The sequence below is a fragment of the Anabrus simplex genome, chromosome 2 (assembly GCF_040414725.1).
Source record: "Anabrus simplex isolate iqAnaSimp1 chromosome 2, ASM4041472v1, whole genome shotgun sequence".
Taxonomy (NCBI): domain Eukaryota; kingdom Metazoa; phylum Arthropoda; class Insecta; order Orthoptera; family Tettigoniidae; genus Anabrus; species Anabrus simplex.
In genome coordinates, this window is record NC_090266.1 from 1,002,672,293 (window position 1) to 1,002,695,503 (window position 23,211).

The 23,211-nt window shown below is 39.1% G+C and overlaps 1 protein-coding gene across 2 annotated transcripts in view; it reads right to left on the reverse strand.

Moving 5' to 3' along the window:
- The window catches only part of Ppat-Dpck (Bifunctional Phosphopantetheine adenylyltransferase - Dephospho-CoA kinase), a 329,132-nt gene that overhangs the window by 92,629 nt on the left and 213,292 nt on the right, over window positions 1-23,211 (reverse strand). For both annotated transcript variants that reach the window (XR_010859349.2, XM_067141882.2), the window contains exon 4: window positions 17,895-18,149. Coding sequence is in view for 1 of the 2 variants with exons in the window: in XM_067141882.2 (XP_066997983.2) it covers window positions 17,895-18,149 (255 nt within the window). In the remaining variant the exon portion in view is untranslated. The remainder of the gene's footprint in view (window positions 1-17,894; window positions 18,150-23,211) is intronic.

A 23,211-nucleotide genomic window follows, 5' to 3' on the forward strand; every position in this document is an offset into this window, starting at 1 on the left:
CGTGTCAGGAAGGGCATCCGGCCGTAAAACAAGGCCAAATCCAAATGTGCAACGCAGTTCGATGCAACATGTGGGAGAAAGTGGTAGGAAGAGAAGAAGAGGATGGCTGCCTAGTTGTATTTCCTCTTAAAACAATAATCACCATCGGCCCATCCAGTGTACCTTCTAGCGATTTGAAACAGGAATTCCAAAAGCTTTAAGATTTCTGATGGTATATTCTGTAGCGTTCTTGTATATCCTGCCTAATTTCTTCTAGTCAAGTTGATTTTGACCTTCTCTGAACTGATTGTATTAAATAGATTTTTAGTAAACCGATTACTGCCCATTATTATTATTATTATTATTATTATTATTATTATTATTATTAAAGTTGTAAATGCTGTAACTTTGCAAGCATAACAAATAAAAATCCATTTTTTCGTTAAAAATACCCTTTACTTAAGACCTTTCAACCGAGTAGGACTAGATACGGCTGAGAAAGTTGTTTTTGCCTCTATTCTTGCAAATTTCAACAATTTGGTTCATTTTACCTCAATAACAAGTTTGGGTCATTGCTTTGATGATTTCATGAAAACCGTTTTATAGTTCCATCCCCTAAACACTGCATATACACGGAACTACATTAAATTTCACGCTCGGTACAATACGATTTATAAAACATGTGGCGCTTTTTCCTACATCTGTAGAGTCGCGGTGTGAACTGTGTCACTCAGGTAGATTTGACCCTGTTTTATGGCCAGATGCCCTCCTTGTAACCAACCCTATCTAGAGGGATGTAATCACTATTGCGTGCATTTGTGGTAGTTAGTAGTATGTTGTCGGAATATAAAGAGGAAAGTGTTGGGGCAAGTGCAAACACCCAGTTTGCCTTCGATCAGTGTAAGGGGAGTAACAGGGTTGAAAACAGTTTTAATAAAAATATGCACCTTAAACGTTAAAAATTTTGTATTGTAACCCTACAACCTTGTTGAGACTTACAAAATAGATATTTGGAGTGGATAGTCAAGGTTCAACCTCATACACATATATACTGAGTCGCCTAGATGCAAAACTGTCCATGTCTTTCCATAACCGGTTTTGAGAAAAAGTGGAAAAACTGTTTTCACAGGGTAAATACACAATATCCTACACTGTATGTCATAATCATACATATGGATTAGTACAAAACCATTTGGGCTATTGACAATAAACCATAAGATATAAGCAAAATAAAAATGGACTTGGACAGTTTTGCATCTGACTTTGCAGATGGCCACTTTTGCATGGAAGTGAAATGGACATGGACAGTTTTGAAACTGACTAGTTGTACATGAGGAGAGATGATGATGATGCTTGCTGTTTTAAGGGGCCTAACATCGAGGTCATCGGCCCCTGATGAGACGAAATGCAATGACAAAATAAAAATACAAAATCCTCCACTGACCAGAATTCAAAACGTGAGGACGAAAAATGAACGGATGGATATGAAGTTTAAACAATCAGTGGAGACGACCCGCAATGCCTCAGTCTCAGAAACTGACGGAAAACAACAGTAATACTGACCAAGGGACTGCTTCTATAGCTCAATACTAAATCGATGATGCTTGCGCAAGCTAAAGGGGTCCAAAATATAGGTCATCGCACTCTCATAATGGTACTTATTGCTGGGAAAGTAGAACCATGGTATTTGACATGGTGCGGTACTAATCAACAGTATCGTAGACTCGCGGTATTCCACACATTATGGTACTACTAACAGGTAATGAAATTCGCACAGGTAATACAGACCTATGGTGTTTCACACACAGCGGCGCCATTTACAGGCAACGCAAACCTATGGTTTTCATCACATACGTGTACTAACCACAGGGACTCGTACTATCCCGTGGTGTTCCTTATATAGTAGGTACTAATCACAGGCAAGCCAGAACCCTGGTGTCACTCATATAGTGCTACTAATCACAGGTACCGTAAAAGCCTGACCACACGGTGCTCCTGATTGCTACTAATCACAAACCTATTTGGTACCTAACATAGTGGTACTATGCGCAAGTAATAACGACCCATGGTGTTCCCCGCGTGGTGGTACTAATCACAAGTAGTTTCATGGTTCTAATCCAATCATCCCTTGAACGCCCCTTTTAGTCGCCTCTCACGACAGGCAGGGGATACCGTGGGTGTATTATTCGTCTGCCTCCCCCACCCACAGGGGGTGTGTGTTTGGTCCGCGAGAGGTATTTTATTAAAGTATGAAGGCTTTCACGGCCGGTGTCAATATAATAAAATTCTTCCGGGCATAACAGCCCGGAAGAATTTTATTATATAGGTATTTTATTTCCCTCAAGTCCGCCGGCAAGCTGGTTAGGACACCCCTATCCGCCACCTGGGACACGCCACGTGGGAGTATCACCTCTACCTCCGCTACGTCTGCATAGCAGGTTCGTGGACATGAGGAGAGGATATGGGGTGAACATAAAACTGTGTATTCAATTTTCATTTCTTTTAATATTTCTGAAAATACATGGTGTAACAACTGACAAACTGCAACGCACTTAATACATCATATCTGGAACAATGTCTTCGGAGAAAACCTGTAAGCATTTTGTGTGGAAATCCATGGATGGTGAAATCCATACCCTTGTCAAATTTTATAAAACTTGTAACATTAGTAAACCTGCTACTAATATGCACCCTGATCTGTAGTCATCTGAGCATGCTTGTCCTCCTATGAAGAGATTGTTCATAGACTACACTGGACTCTTCCCAGAGGTCAAGGGCTGGCGAACATTTCATACTCGTGTGCATTGATGCCTTCTCATGTTTTATGTGGCTGTTCCCAACTCGTATGTCTAATGCTAATACTACCATCTCTTGCCTGAAACAGATCTTCACTTTTTTTGGACCTTGTCAATACCTAGTAAGTGATAACGCCAAAGCTTTTACTTGTGTCCAGTTTTGTAATATCTGTTTTGACTTGTCAATTTATCATGTAACCACCACTCCATATTTCCCACTCTGAAAGAGTTAACCGAAACCTCAGATGCTCTTATTGCCTAACACTCCGCAGACCACTCAAGGTGGGATTCGTCGCTGATTCGGATGTCTTTTGCCTTTAATACTGCTGTCTATGGAAGTCATAAGCAAATACCTGCTTCATTAATGTTAGCTTTTACTCCTAACTCTCCATTTTCTAATCTGTGATCGATTAACGATCTCCTTCCCGATGTCAACTCTGAAACAATCTGTGCTACTTCGCATCGTGTGCATAAAAATTTTAAGAATTCTTACGTTAAAGTTCAGCACAACTATAATCACGGGCAAAGGCCGCACAATCTGGCCGTGGGTGACCAGGTATTTGTCATAAAAGAAAGAAAAGTTCCACCTGATCAATACTTATTTATTATAATAAATTATATTATATAAATATAAAATATAAATATAAAATATTATATAAATATATATTATATATTATAATAAATAATATTATAATAAATAAGTATTGATCAGGTGGAACTTCTCTTTCTTTTATGACATTTGGTGACTATCAACATGGAACAAAATGAAATTTATCAATTAAAACCAGGTATCTGTTAAGACTCATCCTGTTAATATTGTTGCGTTATTAGCAAGTTAGCCCCCAGATTTTGAATTCGCTGCACCATTTTGAAATTTCTTACCCCTGTATCTTTACTGGTAAGCAATCCTGAAAGAAAGAGGATCAGCAGAGTACATTTATTGCAGACAAAGCTACCCTAGCTGTTGGTATTTCAAATTGACGTTCCTTTATCTGTGACCATTTAAGTCTTAGTGTAAGACAATGTATAATTTAAGTGGCTGGCCAGCCCACAATAATGTTACCCTTGGGTGTGTTAGTGTTAAAGTGGATATCCATAGTTTTAGGAAATTAATTTGATCTTATTAGTCTTTTTTTTTCTTCTTGCTAGTTGCTTTACGTCACACTAACACAGATAGGTCTTATGGCGACGATGGGACAAGGAAGGGCTAGGAGTGGGAAGGAAGCGGCCGTGGCCTTAATTAAGGTACAGCCCCAGCATTTGCCTGGTGTGAAAATTGGAAACCACAGAAAACCATTTTCAGGGCTGCTGACAGTGGGGTTCGAACTTACTATCTCCCGAATACTGGATACTGGCCGCACTTAAATGACTGCAGCTATTGAGCTCGGTACTTATTAGTCTTTTGGGTTATTGTACTTATGAATCATATAGTTGCATTGCTAAGGGTTAATTTTGTGAATTATAGGTTATGTAAGGGTGAAAAAATTGTTTTATATTAATTAAATTCTGTAGGTCATTGTAATAAGCTCACCGGACAAAAATTAGTCACCCCTGGAGAAATCATTACAAGCATCATTTAATACCATGTAACTTGGCCTCTGAACTTGATAACTGCCTGGATTCAGTCAGGAAGCGAGTCCAGAAGGTTGTTCAGGTAGGTTGCATCCAGGTTAAGCCACTCACTGATGATTTGATTGTGCAATTCCACCAAAGTCCAGGGATAGTGATGTCGGCATTTTACCCGCTGTTCCAAGGTGTCCCACAAATTTTCAATGGCGTTAAAGTCGAGGTGATTTTCCAGGCCAATCGAGATGTAATAGGATGGGAGAGTGTTCATAAAACTAGTCACACATGCGTCCAGCCAGATGAACATTAGTGTTGTCAACTTGAAAAATCGGGATAACAATAGCATACTCATCATGCAGACATTGACTGAAAGGCAACACCTGATTATCCAGAATTTTTAAATAAACATTCTGTTTCATGTTAGTGGTCACCCCAGTTAGCGGGCCCGATCCATGATACATAAAACACCCCCAAAACATCACAGACCCACCTCCGGCTTGAACCTGACCTTGCACACATCCAGGAAGAAATGCTTCATTGGCCTTCAGTGCACTCAATGACGTGCGTCATTGGAATACACGTAAAAACGTGATTTTTAAGCTACTGTCCACGTTCTATGATTTCTAACCCATTGAAAATGCCCAGCTTTATGTGCCTGTGTGAGCAATGGCCTCTTGCCAGGTTACAGACTCCAAATATTCATTTGCATGCCTTTCCTGTCGCAATGTTCTCTCGCTAACAGATTGGGATGGACATTCATTTACTGACTGCAGCCATTCCTGTTGGGTTTGGGAGCGATTTTAATTCACAAGCCGTGAAACACGTCTCCCGTCCCTCTCAGTAAGGATTTTTTCCCAACCACAATTCTGACATCGTGTTTTGTGGCTATATGTAGTACACCACTGCTTGTGGACGCGTTAAACAGTCCACTGCGAAACATTAACAAATCCAGACTCTTCACGTACTGTATGGCCATCAGGATGGCCAAACCGATTGACCCTTTTTGCCAATCTGTCACATGCTTACGTCTACCCATGTTGACGTACAATGTCCGCTTGAAACACCAATGTCTCAGTAATCGCTACTGCCTTATGATCATGTAGAAGAGGCAGTGCGCGTGTGGCTGAGCATGGGACTCGTTCATGGCACCATCTTTACAGGCTTAACGATCCATCTGTACCTGCGCACTAGGGCGACTAACTTTTTTTCTGCTGAGCTTATATTGCAGTGGGGAAAACCCTTGCACATTCTGTAGAAAAATTATTTTTCGTTAAATTAGTACTTTCCTATATTTGTGCTTACCCAGGGAACTGCAGGGCTCCCTCAGAGAGGAAAGGGTCGTGAGCCTCTCATGAGCCAACTCGGAACCATCACCAACAAGGTGAAAGGGAATGTACTTCAGTATGTAAAAAAATTAAAATATCTAAGGGCATTCTTCCTAGTTAAATGTTATCATGTAACCAACAAGCCTAACCTCACCAAACTTCAAACTTCTTTCAATGCTGGCCTCGCTTTTTCTGGAGGATCTTTTCTGCTGTTTGTGATTATGTTCCAGTTGTTGCGGTCCCTGTGGCCACCTGCTGGAGAGTGCATTACTCTTCTCAAGTCCCAATCAGTGCAAAGGAGTGAGCAGAAGGGACATTGCTGTATTACTGTGGTTGGACTGAAGGAAGATGGACAGTCTGTTGGCAGACTGCAGCTGTTGACTACTCTACAAAAAGAGCAGCAATACCAAAGGAAAACAGGAAGTTGATGTGAAAGGACATTCCTACTGTGAATGGCATCAAGAGTGTGCGATGCATCGTGTGTCGCCTCCTCCAGTTAAATTATAAACTATATCCTGTGTCGTTTTGTCAAGCATAGCTCAAGTTTGTGTGGAGGAGGACGTAACACTGGGAAAAATATGTCTGTCAAAATATTTATTTTCATTTGGATATTCATTTATGTAACCCTATTTGTTTCAAATTTTGCTTTATAGGAAACATTTGGTGCACCCTATGGTAAACACACTGCGTTCAATCAATCAATCAATCAATCAATCAATCAATCAATCAATCAATCAATCAATCAATCAATCAATCAATCAATCAATCAATAAATAAATAAATAAATAAATAAATCAATCAATCAATACTGATCTGCATTTAGGGCAGTAACCCAGGTGGCAGATTCCTTATCTGTTATTTTACTACCCTTTTCTTAAATGATTGCAAAGAAATAGGAAATTTATTGAACATCTCCCTTGGTAAGTTATTCCAAGACTGACTACAATTTATCAGACCGTAATTACAAAACCAAAATTGTGGACGTCATAGGGGTATCAGCTACCAACTGATCAAGGTTAGGGAGGCATCTAAATTACTTCATTTCAATGCAAAAGTTTTGCATTTTAATTACTTTCCTCCACGACAGGATTAATGTCAAAACCATGTTCTTAGTAGACAATAACTGGAATGATGCACAATAAACAAGAAGAGGATTACAAATGAATGCATTAGTGGGGATAATGCATTACCTTAGCATTCTTTAAAAAAAAGGATAATACAACACTGACATAAAAAAACAGGTAAGTAAATAAATAAATAAATAAATAAATAAATAAATAAATAAATAAATAAATAAATAAATAAATAAATATGACATGCAATATAAAATTTTTATCTAACAACCAACTGGTTACACTTAAACATAGTAAAAAAGGATGATAGCGCTCCTTTTATTAAGGTACATGATGGCAGTAGATTTGACGATATCCATCAATGCAATCCTAACTAAGCATTTACAGAAATATTAAGACAATTGCTACAATTGCTTAGTTAATATGACCATATAGGCTAGGGACAACTCTGTTAATCCACTATTTAGATATTACATTCAGAAATTGAATAGTGCCCTCAGAAATAACAGTACACTCATTATGTAAAATCTTATGATATATTATGATATGATAAATGCTCACAGTCTCTCAGTAGCTGTGGAATACAAGGAATTCCTGGTCAAATTTAGAGCAAGCTTTAATAGTATTTTTATGAACCTATTCTATCAAAGATATACAAGATGAGATAGAACCATGATATTCGCTTTTTTCATGAACTGTTAGGCTCCTGGAGATGTGTGAGAAATTGTACGAGTCCATATTAGAAGCTCTAGTGGATACTGTGCCCTATGCTGAAAATAATAATTCCACTATCATTCCAAAGCAAATTATATTTTCCTACATATTCCTATATCCATATCACTATCAGGAATGAAGGCATCCTCTACAATACTCACTAATATATACATCCTATTGGAGGTGGAAAAAAGTTAGTAATTGTAAAATGTCTCGCCAAATTGTACAGCTTATCCCAGCTGTTATACAGGTCTCAGTTGGCAAACACATATTTTCTTACACAACACCTTCACATTCAAGGAACTCGACATTTCAAAACAAATATTCCTTAACAGATATCGTCAAATCCACCATCACTGTGGAATTTAATAAAAAGAGCACTATCATCCACGTTAAGCGGAACCAGGAGACTGTTCTGCGGTCATCAAAAGTAGATCAAATCTTAGCAAGATTCAACTCGTCTCCCAAGAATACTACCACTTTCTGCTGGAAAGAGATACAAACCACAAATCTTGGTTCAATATGTTAAACAGTTTGGCATTTGAATTAATTTTACTGGTATATATACACACAATACATTACCATTATAGACCATTATGCCTTTCAACGTTCAGTCTGCAAGCCTCTGTGAATTTACTACACGTTGCCACAATCCTCTATCTGCAACTAGTGCTGTGGCCTCATTTAGTTCTATACCTCTTATCTTTAAATCGTTTGAAATTGAATCTAACAACTGTCGTCTTGGTCTCCCTCTACTTCTCTTACCCTCGATAACAGAGACCATTATTCTCCTAGGTAACCTATTCTCCTCCATTCGCCTCACAGGACCCCACCACTGAAGCTGGTTTATGCATACAGCTTCATCCATCGAGTTAATTCTTAACTTAGCCTTCATCTTCTCATTCCAAATACCCTCCTGCCATTGTTCCCACTTGTATGTACCAGCAATCATTCTCGCTACTTTCATGTCTGTTACTTCTAACTTGTGAAAAAGTTATCCTGAGTCCACCCACCTTTCGCTCCCGTAAAGCAAAGTTAATCTGACAACAGACTGATGTAAAGATGGTTTTCGTCCGGGAGCTCACTTCCTTCTTACAGAACACTGCTAACCGCAACTACGCGCTCACTGCATTAGCTTTGGTACTACACCTTGAGTCAATCTCACTTACTATATTTCCATCCTGGGGGAACACACAACCTAAATACTTAAAATTATCTACCTGTTCCAGCTTTGTATCACCAATCCGACATTACAGTCTGTTGAATTTCTTACCCACTGACGTGAATTTAGTCTTCGAAAGGTTAATTTTCATTCCATACACATTGCACATATTTTCAAGATTCAAGATATTAAACTGCAAGCTTTCGGCACAATCTGCCATTAAGACCAAGTCCTCAGCATAGGCCACACTACTTACTACATTTCCACCTAACTGAAACCCTCCCTGCTATTCTGTACCTTTCATCAGATGATCCATCTAAACTATGAACAGCAAAGGTGAAAGATTACAGCCTTGTCTAACCCCTGTAAGTACCTTAAACCAAGAACTCATTCTACCATCAATTCTCACTGAAGCCCAATTGTCAACATAAACGCCTTTGATTGATTTGAATAATCTACCTTCAATTCCATAGTCCCCCACCCAGTATGACGAACATCTTTTCCCTCAGTACCGGTCGTATGCATTCTCCAGCCGTCTTACTAATAAACGGTGTATAACTTTTATACAAGGTTTATACACCGTTTACGCAAAATTCGTTACTAATAAACCATGTATAAGCCTCCTGTGTATACATCTGTTATAGTTATTCACTGAATTATTTATACAGTCCAGGACCCTTGTATAAACGTTGTATAGCAGCGAGTAGCGGAAAAAAGAAACAAGTGAGCAGTTTATTTTCGTAGTATTTATTGTCTACAGTAATATAATCGTTGTGAAATATTCGACTTATCCATTTAACATTGAACACACGTTGAAAGAATGGACGATAACGTTGATGATCTTCACGATATTTTAAACATAGAAGACATACACTATTCAAAGGTTATGGAAGCTCGCTCAGTGTGGAAGCTAGACATCTTCATAAAGTAAAACACTTTAAAGAGACGGAATGACAATGAATAACTATAAAAGAAACGATGGTTTGGCGTATTTTTGTGTAATAATGTGTTACAGCTTAATAGACCTTTGATATTGCGAGTTTATTATACACTATCTGCCCCTACAACGATCTTTCTCAATTGAGTACCTACCGTATAAAAGGGGACATATTCCTCGAGATAAAACATGGCATAACTTGAAAAATATACGTAATATGATTTCCATACTTTGTAGTTGAATACGCAGAAATATGATGTATAAATGCCTAATAGAAACTTTTTTGATCAAACCTTTCTCTTAAGCTAGAAAACAGTTTTTCCTTTCTCCTGAAAAGTAAGGATTTTGGAATATGTACTCTTTTCAACTCGCCGATTCAATTACAATTGCTTATGTTTTCCGTACTACCCCAGTTAAGAGCTTCTGATATTTTTTTAAGCTTTTCCATTTCTTTTTTTGCGTCAATTACACAAGCAAGCTGAAGAAATGTTGATATCAACATAAGTCAATTTCCAGCTGTCTCACGGAATGACAATGAATAACTAAAAAAGAAATGATGGTTGGGCGTATGTTTGTGTAATAATGTGTTACTGCGTAATAGACTTTAAATTGCGAGTTTATTATACATTATCTGCCTCTACAAAGATCTTAGATCTTTCTCAAATTTGAGTATAAAAAGGGACATATTCCTTGACATAAAAAATGGTACAACATGAAAACCGTACTAATATGACTTCCATACTTTGTAGTTGAATACGCAGAAATATGATGTATAAATGCCTAATAGAAACTTTCTTGATCAAACCTTTCTTTTAAGCTACAAAACAGTTTTTACTTTCTCCTGAAAAGTAAGGATTTTGGAATGTGTACACTTTTCAACTCCCCGATTCAATTACAATTGCTTACATTTTCCGTACTATCCCAGTTAGGAGCTATTGATCTTTCCTTAAGCATTTCCATTTCTTTTTTGGCATTCATTACACAAGCAAGCTGAAGAAATGTTGATATCTGTATAAGCCAATTTCCAGCTGTCTCGCTTAGTGTTGCCACTGCCTTTTCGATATGCCGTGCCACTGTGCGACTTTCCGGAAAGTTTTGCTCGTAGATAACCAGCAGAGGCAATCATAAAGGCGGTGAACATGCGAAATACGCTAGTAAACTGCAGGAAGAGATTCCTACGCCTTGAAACGAGTGTATACATGCTGTATAGTAATACAATGCGTATACATCATTTATTAGTAAGAAAAATGTAAAATGCTTATACAGAGTTTATTCACTGTATAACTATACAAGAGTTAAACAACTGTATAAGGACTTTTTATTAGTAAGACGGTAGATCTACAAAACAAACACAGCTGTCTATTCCTCTCGTAGCATTTTTCAATTACCTGGCGCATACTGAAAACCTGATACTTACAGCCCCTCTGTGGTCTGAAAACACACTGGTTTTCATCCAACTACTTCTCAACCACTGATCGCATCCTCCCTTACAAAATGCCAGTGAATACTTTGCCTGGTATATTTATCAAGGAGATACCTCGATAGTTGTTTAATCATTTCTGTTCCCTTGCTTATAGATAGGTGCAATTACTGCTTTTGTCCCATCTGAAGGTACCTTACCAACACTCCATGCTAATCTTACTACTCTATGAAGCCATTTCATTCTTGCCTTCCCAATCTACTTCACCATTTCAGGTCTAATTTCATCTATTCTTGCTGCTTTATGACAATGGCATACCTGCCAACTTTGCAAAACCAAAAATCAGGAGATTTGGATATGAAAATCAGGAAAAATCAGGAGGAATCAGGAGATACAATTGCTCAAAACTGAAATACAGGAGTACTATGGTATATTATAATACTTATTGTCTGAAAACACGACTGTTACTATACGATGCTACAAGGTTGAAAATGACACATCTCTAGTCCCTCACAGGAAGTATGCGAGTGAATGTTCGGTCTCTGATAATTCTTCCAAAAATAGTATGAACTCATGCTCCACATGTGTGAATCAGTCATGCATTTACTGTAGATGCCATTACTTAGCAAGTGCATAGAATATATTGCATCACGCACCCGCGCGATTATGCGAATCGCAATACTATTTTTTTACAGTAATAAATTTAAATTCGCCAGAATTGTCTCCGAATTGCTCCTGAAATCTGCAGAAAAGTCACTAGCCACTATCTTTGAAATTCTGTCACTAATTTATTAAAAAACTTCAAACCTAGCGACTAGTCTCTAGAATCGACTAGACTGATGTGAACGAACACGAACGTAGCACGTGACAACGAGAGATTGATGATCGAAATACGCGTCGTGATATTCAGGTTTCAATAAATATCGCACATTCGCGCGCATTTCTCATATTAATAAACGTCGATATTTAATTTGACAGCGGCAATGAGCGAAGGACTTCCGGCCACTTGCGTACAATGCTGAAATGGCGGGATTTGAAAAAAATGTTTTTTAGTTCAACAAAAAATAAGCTACAATCGGGAGAAATAATAGAATAATCGGGAGGCAGGAAACAATGTCGAAAATTGGGAGTCTAACGCCTAAATCGGGAAAGTTGGCAGGTATGCAATGGGGTTTGTTTACCAGCCTTGTTTACACCACCACCACCACCACCACCACCACCACCACCACCACCACCACCACCACCACAACCACCACCACCACAAAGATTTCCTTTTACGTTGAGTAGATGTTCAAGATGTTCCCTCCAACTCTCCAGTGATTCCCTGGGATCTATTATGAGTTCTCCTGAATTACCCAAAACAATGATCATTTCCTTTCTCCCTCCTTTCCTAAGATTTTTTATTACTGTCCAGAAAGGTTTCCCTGCTGGTTGACCTAGCCTTTGAAGATTATTACCAAAATCTTCCCATGACTTCTTTTTTTGATTCAACAACTATTTGTTTCACTCGTTTCTTTCATCTACGTACAATTCCCTGTCTGCATCAGCCGTTGTTTGGAGCCATTTCTGATAAACCTTCTTTTTACATTTACAAGCTGCTCTCACTTCATTATTCCACCAAGATGCTCGCTTTTCCCCATCTTTACACACAGTTGTTCCTAGGCATTCCCTTGCTGTTTCTACTACAGCATCCCTGTATGCCACCCATTCTCTTTCTATATCCTGAACCTGCTTACTGTCTACTCTTCGAAACTTCTCACTAATCATATCCACGTACTTCTGTCTATTTTTATCATCCTGGAGATTTTCTACCCTTATTCGTTTGCAGACAGATTTCACTTTCTCTACCCTAGGCCTAGAGATACTTAGTTCACTACAGATCAGATAGTGGTCTGTATCATCGAAAAATTCCATGGAGAACTCGTACATTCCTAACAGATTTCCTGAATTCGAAGTCGGTTAAGATATAGTCTATTAAGCATCTGGTACCCCTAGCCTCCCAAGTGTAGCAGTGAATAGCCTTATGCTTGAAGAATGTATTCGTAACTGCTAAACACATACTAGCACAGAAGTCCAGCAAACGCTTCCCATTCCCATTAGCTTCCATATCTTCCCCACATTTACCAATCAGCCTTTCGTATCCTTCAGTTCTATTTCCAACTCTCGCATTGAAATCGCCCATTAGCACTATTCTATCCTTGCTGTTGACCCTGACTACAATGTTACTCAATACTTCATTTAACTTGTCAACTTCATCCTTATCTGCACCTCACACTGTGAATACACTGAGACAATTCTCGTCCTAATTCCTCCAGCTGCCAAATCTACCCGCATCATTTGCTCATTTACACGCCTAACACAAACTATATTGCGTGCAATGGTATTCCTGATAAACAGCCCTATCCCATACTCTGCCCATCCCTTTCTAACTCCTATCAAGTACACTTTATGATCTCCTATCTCTTCCTCGTTATCACCTCTCACCCGAATATCACTTTCTTCTAGCACATACAGATGCATCCTCTTTGCTGACTCAGCCAGTTCTACTTTCTTTCTTCCATAAGCCCCATTAATATTGATAGCTCCCCATCGAATTCCATTTCGTTCACCAAGTTGTTTCCAAGGAGTCCCTCGCCTGTCAAACAGGAGGGGGACTCCATTACTCCTATAGGTCCGAGGCTTGCTTAAAATGTTCTGAGCTTGGTAAATTCACGAAGCAGGATGCCACCTTACTTGCACACAGTCCAAGTGAGGATCTCTCCTTTAACTGGTGGATCATATAGTCCTAGCCGTCTGAGTACAAAGAGGGCCATGAATCAGAATATGTCCGAGATGCCCACTCCCATTCCATAGCAACTGGTATCCCGACTCACAGAACCACTTACTAGGCCACTCAGCCATTGCCCATGGTTCACGAACTATGACGTGACTATAGTAACCCACACCATGAACCATTTCCTTATACACTACCTGACAGAGCAAATGCAACACCAAGAAGGAGTGGTTCGAAAGGGATGAAAGTTGGGGAAAAAACAGAGACGGCACGGACAAATAATTGATGTTTATTTCAAACCGATATGCAGGTTACACAATGCGCACGGCATCGACTCGGTAGGATGTAGGACCACCGCGAGCGGCGATGCACGCAGAAACACGTCGAGGTACAGAGTCAATAAGAGTGCGGATGGTGTCCTGAGGGATGGTTCTCCATTCTCTGTCAACCATTTGCCACAGTTGGTCGTCCGTACGAGGCTGGGGCAGAGTTTGCAAACGGCGTCCAATGAGATCCCACACGTGTTCGATTGGTGAGAGATCCGGAGAGTACACTGGCCACGGAAGCATCTGTACACCTCGTAGAGCCTGTTGGGAGATGCGAGCAGTGTGTGGGTGGGCATTATCCTGCTGAAACAGAGCATTGGGCAGCCCCTGAAGGTACGGGAGTGCCACCGGCCGCAGCACATGCTGCACGTAGCGGTGGCCATTTAACGTGCCTTGAATACGCACTAGAGGTGACGTGGAATCATATGCAATAGCGCCCCAAACCATGATGCCGCGTTGTCTAGCGGTAGGGCACTCCACAGTTACTGCCGGATTTGACCTTTCTCCACGCCGACGCCACACTCGTCTGCGGTGACTATCACTGACAGAACAGAAGCGTGACTCATCGGAGAACACGACGTTCCGCCATTCCCTCATCCAAGTCGCTCTAACCCGGCACCATGCCAGGCGTGCACGTCTATGCTGTGGAGTCAATGGTAGTCTTCTGAGCGGACACCGGGAGTGCAGGCCTCCTTCAACCAATCGACGGGAAATTGTTCTGGTCGATATTGGAACAGCCAGGGTGTCTTGCACATGCTGAAGAATGGCGGTTGACGTGGCGTGCGGGGCTGCCACCGCTTGGCGGCGGATGCGCCGATCCTCGCGTGCTGACGTCACTCGGGCTGCGCCTGGACCCCTCGCACGTGCCACATGTCCCTGCCCTAACCATCTTCGCCACAGGCGCTGCACCGTGGACACATCCCTATGGGTATCGGCTGTGATTTGATGAAGCGACCAACATGCCCTTCTGAGCCCGATCACCATACCCCTCGTAAAGTCGTCTGTCTGCTGGAAATGTCTCCGTTGACGGCGGCCTGGCATTCTTAGCTATACACGTGTCCTGTGGCACACGACAACACGGTCTACAATGACTGTCGGCTGAGAAATCACGGTACGAAGTGGGCCATTCGCCAACGCCGTGTCCCATTTATCGTTCGCTACGTGCACAGCACAGCGGCGCATTTCACATCATGAGCATACCTCAGTGACGTCAGTCTACCCTGCAATTGGCATAAAGTTCTGACCACTCCTTCTTGGTGTTGCATTTGCTCTGTCAGTCAGTGTATATTTCTCCCTTAGATTCAGGGAATTTAAGACCTGAAGTATCTGAAACAGTATAATTAATCGATAACCTAGTGTGCAGCACAACGATCCATTTGGCAAATGCTATAGCCATTACAGCACAATAATAGACTCTGTTATTCACAATTACTTACACCTCTAACACTAGGCCTACACAATATAAATTACTTGTTAATGACTACACATATACTTTATACTCAATAACACAGTTGAAATAGTACGTCATATCCTCTAAACACAATGTAAACAAACATAACCATGTGTGAAACGCACATACCTTACGAGCACCACGAATTAAACCATTCTTCTACCAATCGATAGTAGCATTAAGGTATGAGATATCGTAGTTGGTCTTTGCTATTGCAATACCTAACTCCCCTTGCTATAAATGAATATTTCCCCCAATTTGTCCTCTTGAATTCCAGTTTTTGAATCAAGTAATCTTGGTAAGAGCTCCATACACTGGAACCATACTCTAGTTGGGGTCTTACCAGAGACTTATATGCCCTCTCCTTTACATTCTTACCACATCCCCTAAATACCCTCATAACCATGTGCAGAGATCTGTACCTTTTATTTACAATCCCATTTATGTGATTACCCCAATGAAGATCCTTCCTTATATTAACACCCAGGTACTTACAATGATTCCCATTAGGAAGTTTCACCCCATCAACACAGTAATTAAAACTGAGAGGACTTTTCCTATTTGTGTACGTCACAACCTGACTTTTAACCCCGTTTATCATCATACCATTGCTTACAGTCCATCTCACAACATTATAGAGGTCATTTTGCAGTTTCTCACAATCTTATAACTTATTTATTACTCTATACAGAATAACATCCGCAGAAAGACGTATTTCTGATTCCACTTCTTTACTCATATCATTTATAAATATATAAGAAAACATAAAGGTCCAATAATACTGCCTTGAGGAATTCTCCTCTTAATTATATCTATTAAATCACTTAATTCTATTCGTTTCTTTACAATACTTCTACAGTTCAACACATTTTTATGTCATCCCTACTTGACTTCCAGATCCCTGCACCCTTATCACCGCTCCCTAGACCATCCTGATTCCCCTATAACACTCCTAAACAAATTTCCTAACTCATACGTACCACTGCAGTTTAAGTGAAGGTCATCTGAGTGCAGATCCCTATCTCCTACCTACCCATTAGGATCTAGAAATCTAGAAATCTTACTCCCAGTTTCCCACATTCCCAGTATCATTTAAATCCCCAATGACCTTCCAGTCAGTATCCCTTCTACAGAGTATTCCACTGATAACAATCTCTGTTTCCTTAACCTTCACTTGTGCTGCATTTACCAAATCCCAAACATCCCCAACTATGTTGGTACTTTTACCAGCTTGCCAGTTGTTGGTACCAACGTGAAACACTACCACCTTCTCCTTTAGGAGTTGCACCCAGTTGCATCACATAACATTTTCCAGAATATCTTAATTCTAAAAGTCAGGAAGAAAGATTATTTTGATTGGTGAAAATAAAACAGCATGTTATTCATCAATAAATCTCAGGGATGATAATCCTGCACTTTGAATGGATATTAATTTTGACAAGATAATTTCCTGCCTTCCATCTCGCAAGCGTACTTCAAAAAGCTGTAATCAACGTCAATATACCTTCGACTTTCGCTCCTTCAAGCAAGATAAATACAACTATAGACAACCGAATACCTTTCCTTGCTCCCACAACTACTTAAAGAAGACTGTTATCTTATCGTAACACATTCGACTTTCACTCCTTCAAGCCAATTAAATACGACTATAGACAGCTGAACAGCTACTTAAATAAGACTGATGTCTTATCTTAACATACAAAATTAACATCTTTAACAGTCTATCAGCTTTACTTTTTCTTATCCTCCAATAGGAGTACCTATTCAAAGAAACACATTTCTACTTCATTATAAAGATTGAACTGTTCATTGCTCTACCTCAACAGGTTTTGGGTGCATTGACTCAGCGCTCCGAAGAGTGCAATCTAGGAAACACATTTCTACTTCATTATAAGGATTGAGCTGTTTATTGCTCTACCCTCAACAGGTTTTGGGCGCATTGACTCAGCGCTCCGGAGAGTGTAATCTTGTGAACTTGTGACATGCAGCTTGATACTACGATTTTAACCAAGGACATTCTAAGAATTTTATGTTAGACAACACCTACAATGATATCCTCTTTTTATGATTTGTAAGAACAATCAGGATCCTGGTTATTCACCTTTCAGGTTTGAGTTTGAGGCTGATGATGCCCTTAAAATGGGCAAAACATGTCCCTTGTAAATTTTTATGATAAGATTTAATTCTTAATTGACTAGATCTCTTTGTATTGAATAGGTGAATATTAAAAATAACACTTGTAACATACTTTGTCATTACGTACATTTCAATATGGACCTAACATGAGAATTATAACGTGTACTGTAAATTTCTTCCGTTAAATTGGGGTCATGCAAAATCGGGGTTATACTGCATACTTGCAGCTTAAGCTCACCTTATTCTGAAATACAATATCACCTAATTTCCTGCGATCCACTTCTCCCTGGGAATCCAAGATATGTTCACCAAAGTTTTTCACCACAAGTTGATGACAGACCTCACCCTTACGGTACACCTTGTGTGCCAGGCGATCACAGTCTATGATTCCAGCTCCAAGATCTGCAATACGCTTGCACATGGATGATTTTCCACTAGCGATTCCTCCAGTAAGTCCAATGATGTATGGATAAGGTGGAAGATTGGCCTTGACCTGTGAAAAGAAAGCTATTTATAAATAAAATTTCAGACACTTCATACTAAAATTTGTCATCAGTAACACTTCATTGCAATTCTCAATAACATACGTAGCACCAATATATATGCAGTCTTATACCATATATACACAAACATCACAGTTTTCAGTGAACCAATAAGGAATAGTAACACATATTTTCAAATCTTAGCAATATTTATTTTGGAGATATATTATAAAGACAAACACTAATCAAAATGTCCACACTGAGAAGCAAACTATGCACAAGTCTTTGTGGCCACTGATCACACGACAACAATGATAATTGATTCAGGGAATTGAATTTTGAGAAAATCAACTCTCTTCTTCAAATGAATTACTGAGAGAATCTAGAAGGAAATTTTCCACAAGTGTGTGCTTCATACTGGCAACTGTAAGCCAAAATTTAAAGTACAACCAACAATTTGTAGTCCTGAGGGTTGGGGTCAGGACTATCAAACGGCCAATCATCTTGCAAATCGAGCCATTTGAGCCTCATGAGCTGGCGCCGAACCTGTTCCTGGCTATGAAAGAATGTGTGCTTCTAATCATGAACACTCCCTGATGCATCAAATTCATTAACTAATTTATGAATCACATTACGACTTGAAACTCAAACACCTGGGAATTTCTCTTCAAATAATCTCCTGACAGAACAAGTGGACACTGTACGGACATACATATTGTGAAAGAACATTCATTGTGGAATAGAATAATTAAGCATATTATTTGCTGTTTTGCATTTTTAACAGGATTACACATGTTTTATTCACTATACAAATGGCACAGATAGAGAGGCGTGAGACTCGATGTTAACATAGCAGTTCAGTAAAACCTTTTCATTCGAGATGTAAGGGTGGCATATGAACAGCTGACACATTTATAATGTAACAGTAAAAGTTGATTACATCGGCTAGCTGAACACGAGACTCAACACAGGGGTGTCTGATCTCTACCTCATTTGTTACAGAGGAGAGGGAAGTAAAATAAGTATAATGGAATGTTTTTAATTTTGCACAAAAGTTTATTCATAAAATAAAGTCAGAGTTCAACATCACCTCAGCACAGCTGTTACAATGAGTATTTCTCCTGGGATTGAGCTGGTCCTGGTACACTGCGGGATCGCAATGTTCGTTCGTAGTGGCACCATCTTCCGAGAAAGTCTCGAATATCTCAAATTTCTAGAAGGTCTAGAATATCTAGAAGATCTAGATGATTTAGGAGCACTCGTAGTATTGGGTGAAACACTGCACTAAGATTCAAAATGGACTCAAAGTGTTTGATCTGCACAAACAAAAGGTATTGTTAATGGCGAATTTAAACAAATCACAAGCAGCGATAACTGTCCTCACAGTTTGATTGCACTGGATAATTGTGATGTAATATCACTGAACTTGACGTACACAGTCATTACTACTGGACTGAGTTAAGCAATAAATTAAATTGAACTCATAATTAAACCTGTGATGTATCAGCCACGGAAAATATACAAGTCACTTTATCAAAGTTAAATATGAGAACTTCAGCTGAATAATGACGTAGAAAATGAAATATTCCACTTCCAAACTTTGCACAGTTCAAGTTCGAATTAAGTCTTGAAATAAAAATGAAACTAAAGAATTTGTTCTGTGAATTTAGTCCCGTTCACGATTGAATAATGATGAAAAAGAAAACACTGTCCTTTCTAGAGCTGTCCTGGCTTCAACACAAGTCCTATCTGGATAATTAAGAAATGTTAACTGCACCAGTTTATTTAACCACAGTACTAAGAATCTAGTCACTTGGAAAATAAATCCTAAGTTTGATAGCACGGTTAAATTCAACTACTTGCGTTAGTAGCTTGCAACATAAACGTATAGTTTGACTAAATGTTCTAACACTTTGGTAGAGTAATCGTGCACTTTGATGTTTTACTATCACAAAATTCAATCACCTGTACTGTTGACATACTGAATTATGTTTCACTACCAGGACAGTTTTATCACTTGTTACGGTTAAATACAAAATTATGTACAGTTTTGACGTTTCACTAACAACAAAGTTTTATCACTTTAGCATTCAATGTTAAATCACTTTGTAAAGTTTAAACACAGTCATTCAAATCCGATCATCTCTTGTAATTCAAATATCAAATTATGTTTAAGTACTTGGTAGTGTAATATCGTACTAGCGAGGAAATGTAAGTTCGGATCACACTGTTCTCGTAAATAGTTAAACACCTTAACTGTTCACGTCTCAACTCATACGCAAGTTCTAATACCACATGCCAGTGATACTTTAATTCTTCTAAGTCTTGTAGATGCGTTCTAGAATCAGAGTTCAATAGTACGCCGACTTAAACTTTCATCGGAGTGTCGAACTGGCGACTTACATCACGGCAGCAGAATGACCAACAGCCGACTGTCTGACCTCGACTGTGGTACAAAGTAGACTGACTTGACAGGCGAAATGCCTGCCTTTTTATGCAGGATCTCCAAAGAATTGTGATTGTTTTATTTCTTCTAATATATCCCTTAATTCTTAACATATTATTTTCAATCTTGGGAGTCATAATCATAAAAAATTGGGCTACAGGACAACATAGTTCATCTCTTCGCACCTTAATCCATTCAAAAGATATGAATGATGGAAAGAACAGAACATTCTATCGGCTGATGCAACATGGCCTTGATTGCGTTCCACAGTTCGTGACATCACAACTCCCCATCGCTCTCAGCTGGCATGCTTGCAGGCTGCTGGATGAGCCTGCTCGCCAGACATCATAACTTCACACATCAGGGACTCTAACTCAGAACAGTATTCCTGGAATAATACACATATTTAAAGAAACAACCACACCTTTTTAAACTCAGGTCAAATACTATTCAACTCTTGTGCATGGCTCAACTGTTTCCAGGAAATACATGTGGAGGTCAGTGTAATATATCTGATTGTCAATTATCATTGTTTCAGTTGTGTTTTCACAACTACAGTCACCTTTCTGTTGAACAGCAGGCTAAAACTATGTTGCTTTATGCTGAGCGTGATAGTAATGCATAGAAAATTTCAAACCATGTTTCTTTTTCAGTGGGGCCCCTACACGGAACATCATCTTTCATTTTTACTGAAATACTGTATGTGCAGACAGGCAATGTGCAGGAATAAAAGAGACCACAGCACAAGCTGTGTGTTATCCTCAAAACAACGAAGCACGACGAGTAGCCATGCAGCAAAGTCCGTATAAGTCTACTCAATGACCATAAATAGCAATGGGAATCTCTCGCTATACAGTGCTGAGGGTATAACACACTGGTGCAATGCACAAAGAGAGAAGATTACAGCATGCTTTATGGGTAGAAGGTAAAGAAGAAATCCTTTTCAATATATGGTTCTCCGATATAGCATATTTTTACAATGATGGGACTCCAAATAATCAAAACAATAACTTTTGGTCAACAGAAATAGCTAAAATAGTCTACAAAACACGCAATCATAGTGAGAAAGTGACCACCTGTGTTGCTTTATCTAGCCACAGAATTGTTAATATTGATGCTCTCATGGCCCGTTCTTGTAGACGTAATGTGGGCTTTTGGGCTCATGGCATGTCAACGAAAGAAGTTGAAAATCTTTACATTTCGTAGAAAAAATTGCTCCATGTCTTCAGAAGAAAAGCTTGACTATTTGTGAGGAAGACTTCTCTAATAATGAAAGTTTGAATTTAGACGTTAGTATTTATAAATTTTGTATTTTATTATTAATACAACTTCCCCCATGAGGAGGCTGCCACAAGGACAAAGTATATCGACTCCACAGTATTTTGACTTCTGAGGGCCGGTTCTACCACCTACTGGTAAAGTAGCGCGTAACTTGCCCTCGTAAAAGGATGTTTCCGTTCGACCACCCCCAGGTAGCGCTATCGGCAGCATAAATCGTAGTTACCCGGCGCGTAATTTATCAGCCACTTCGAGTGCCCGATAAGACTTTACCTGCAGGGCAAGTTTTGAGAGTTGAACATTATTAGCTGTATTTCTGGTGAAATACAACTTAAATTAGCTTAGTATACTTAAAAAAGCATGATACTGTAACAGTGGCCGATACTGTATTGCAGGACCTTGAACATTAATGCTTCCCTTGAGTTGCAACAGTCACACCAGCCTCTCGCATCGGTATCTTAGGGAACACATTTTATACGTCAAGCTTTCGTAAAGAAACTTTAAAAGGATATAAAATCAAAATCTATTTGGAAATCATTTCAAATGGGCTTTAATTTTCTACTTTTCAGTTTTCAGACACGAAGTATAACTTAATGTATGTATCCTAACTACCTCAAGCATTCTCGTAGCGTAATGGCTAACACGCTCACTTCGTAATACAAGGTATGCAGGTTCGAGTCTTTATTATGACGAATATTTTTTATTTCCATTATTAGCGTTGTGTTAATCTGTATGCCTCTTTTCATACGTTCTTTTGTTAATAATATATTTCATTGAAATATTTAATCACAATATTATGTCTACTAGAAAATTGCTTTATATGTATGCTACTTATAGAAAGTGATGTTATGATTAATAGCACATAGGACTGTCGCCCAGGTAACAGATTCCCTTAGTTGTTTACATAATCTTTTTGTAAATTATTTTGAAGAAATTGGAAACTATTCCATTCCCGAATTCCTCTTCCTATGAATGGATATTTATCCCGATTAGTTCTTTACATTTACAGTACCTTCCAACTTTATCTTCATGAAGTTAAACATTAGAATGAAATGCTTTATCAATAAATGGAAGCATGTGGAACTAAACGAGGTCACAGAACTAGTTGCAAATAGAACATCGTGGAGATACTTAATCAATTAACAGAAGCCTGCAGATAGAATGCTCAAAGGCAATAAGTCCGTAAGAAGATGTGTTTGTATATACGTATATACGTAAAAGAGAGTTAAGAACAACGGCAGGGAACGAAAATACATTTTAAAATGTAAATTAGAAACACGATGAAAACCTGCGTACCTTCTATTACGGAGCGAGCGACTTGACCAATCTACTACGAGAATACTTTTCAA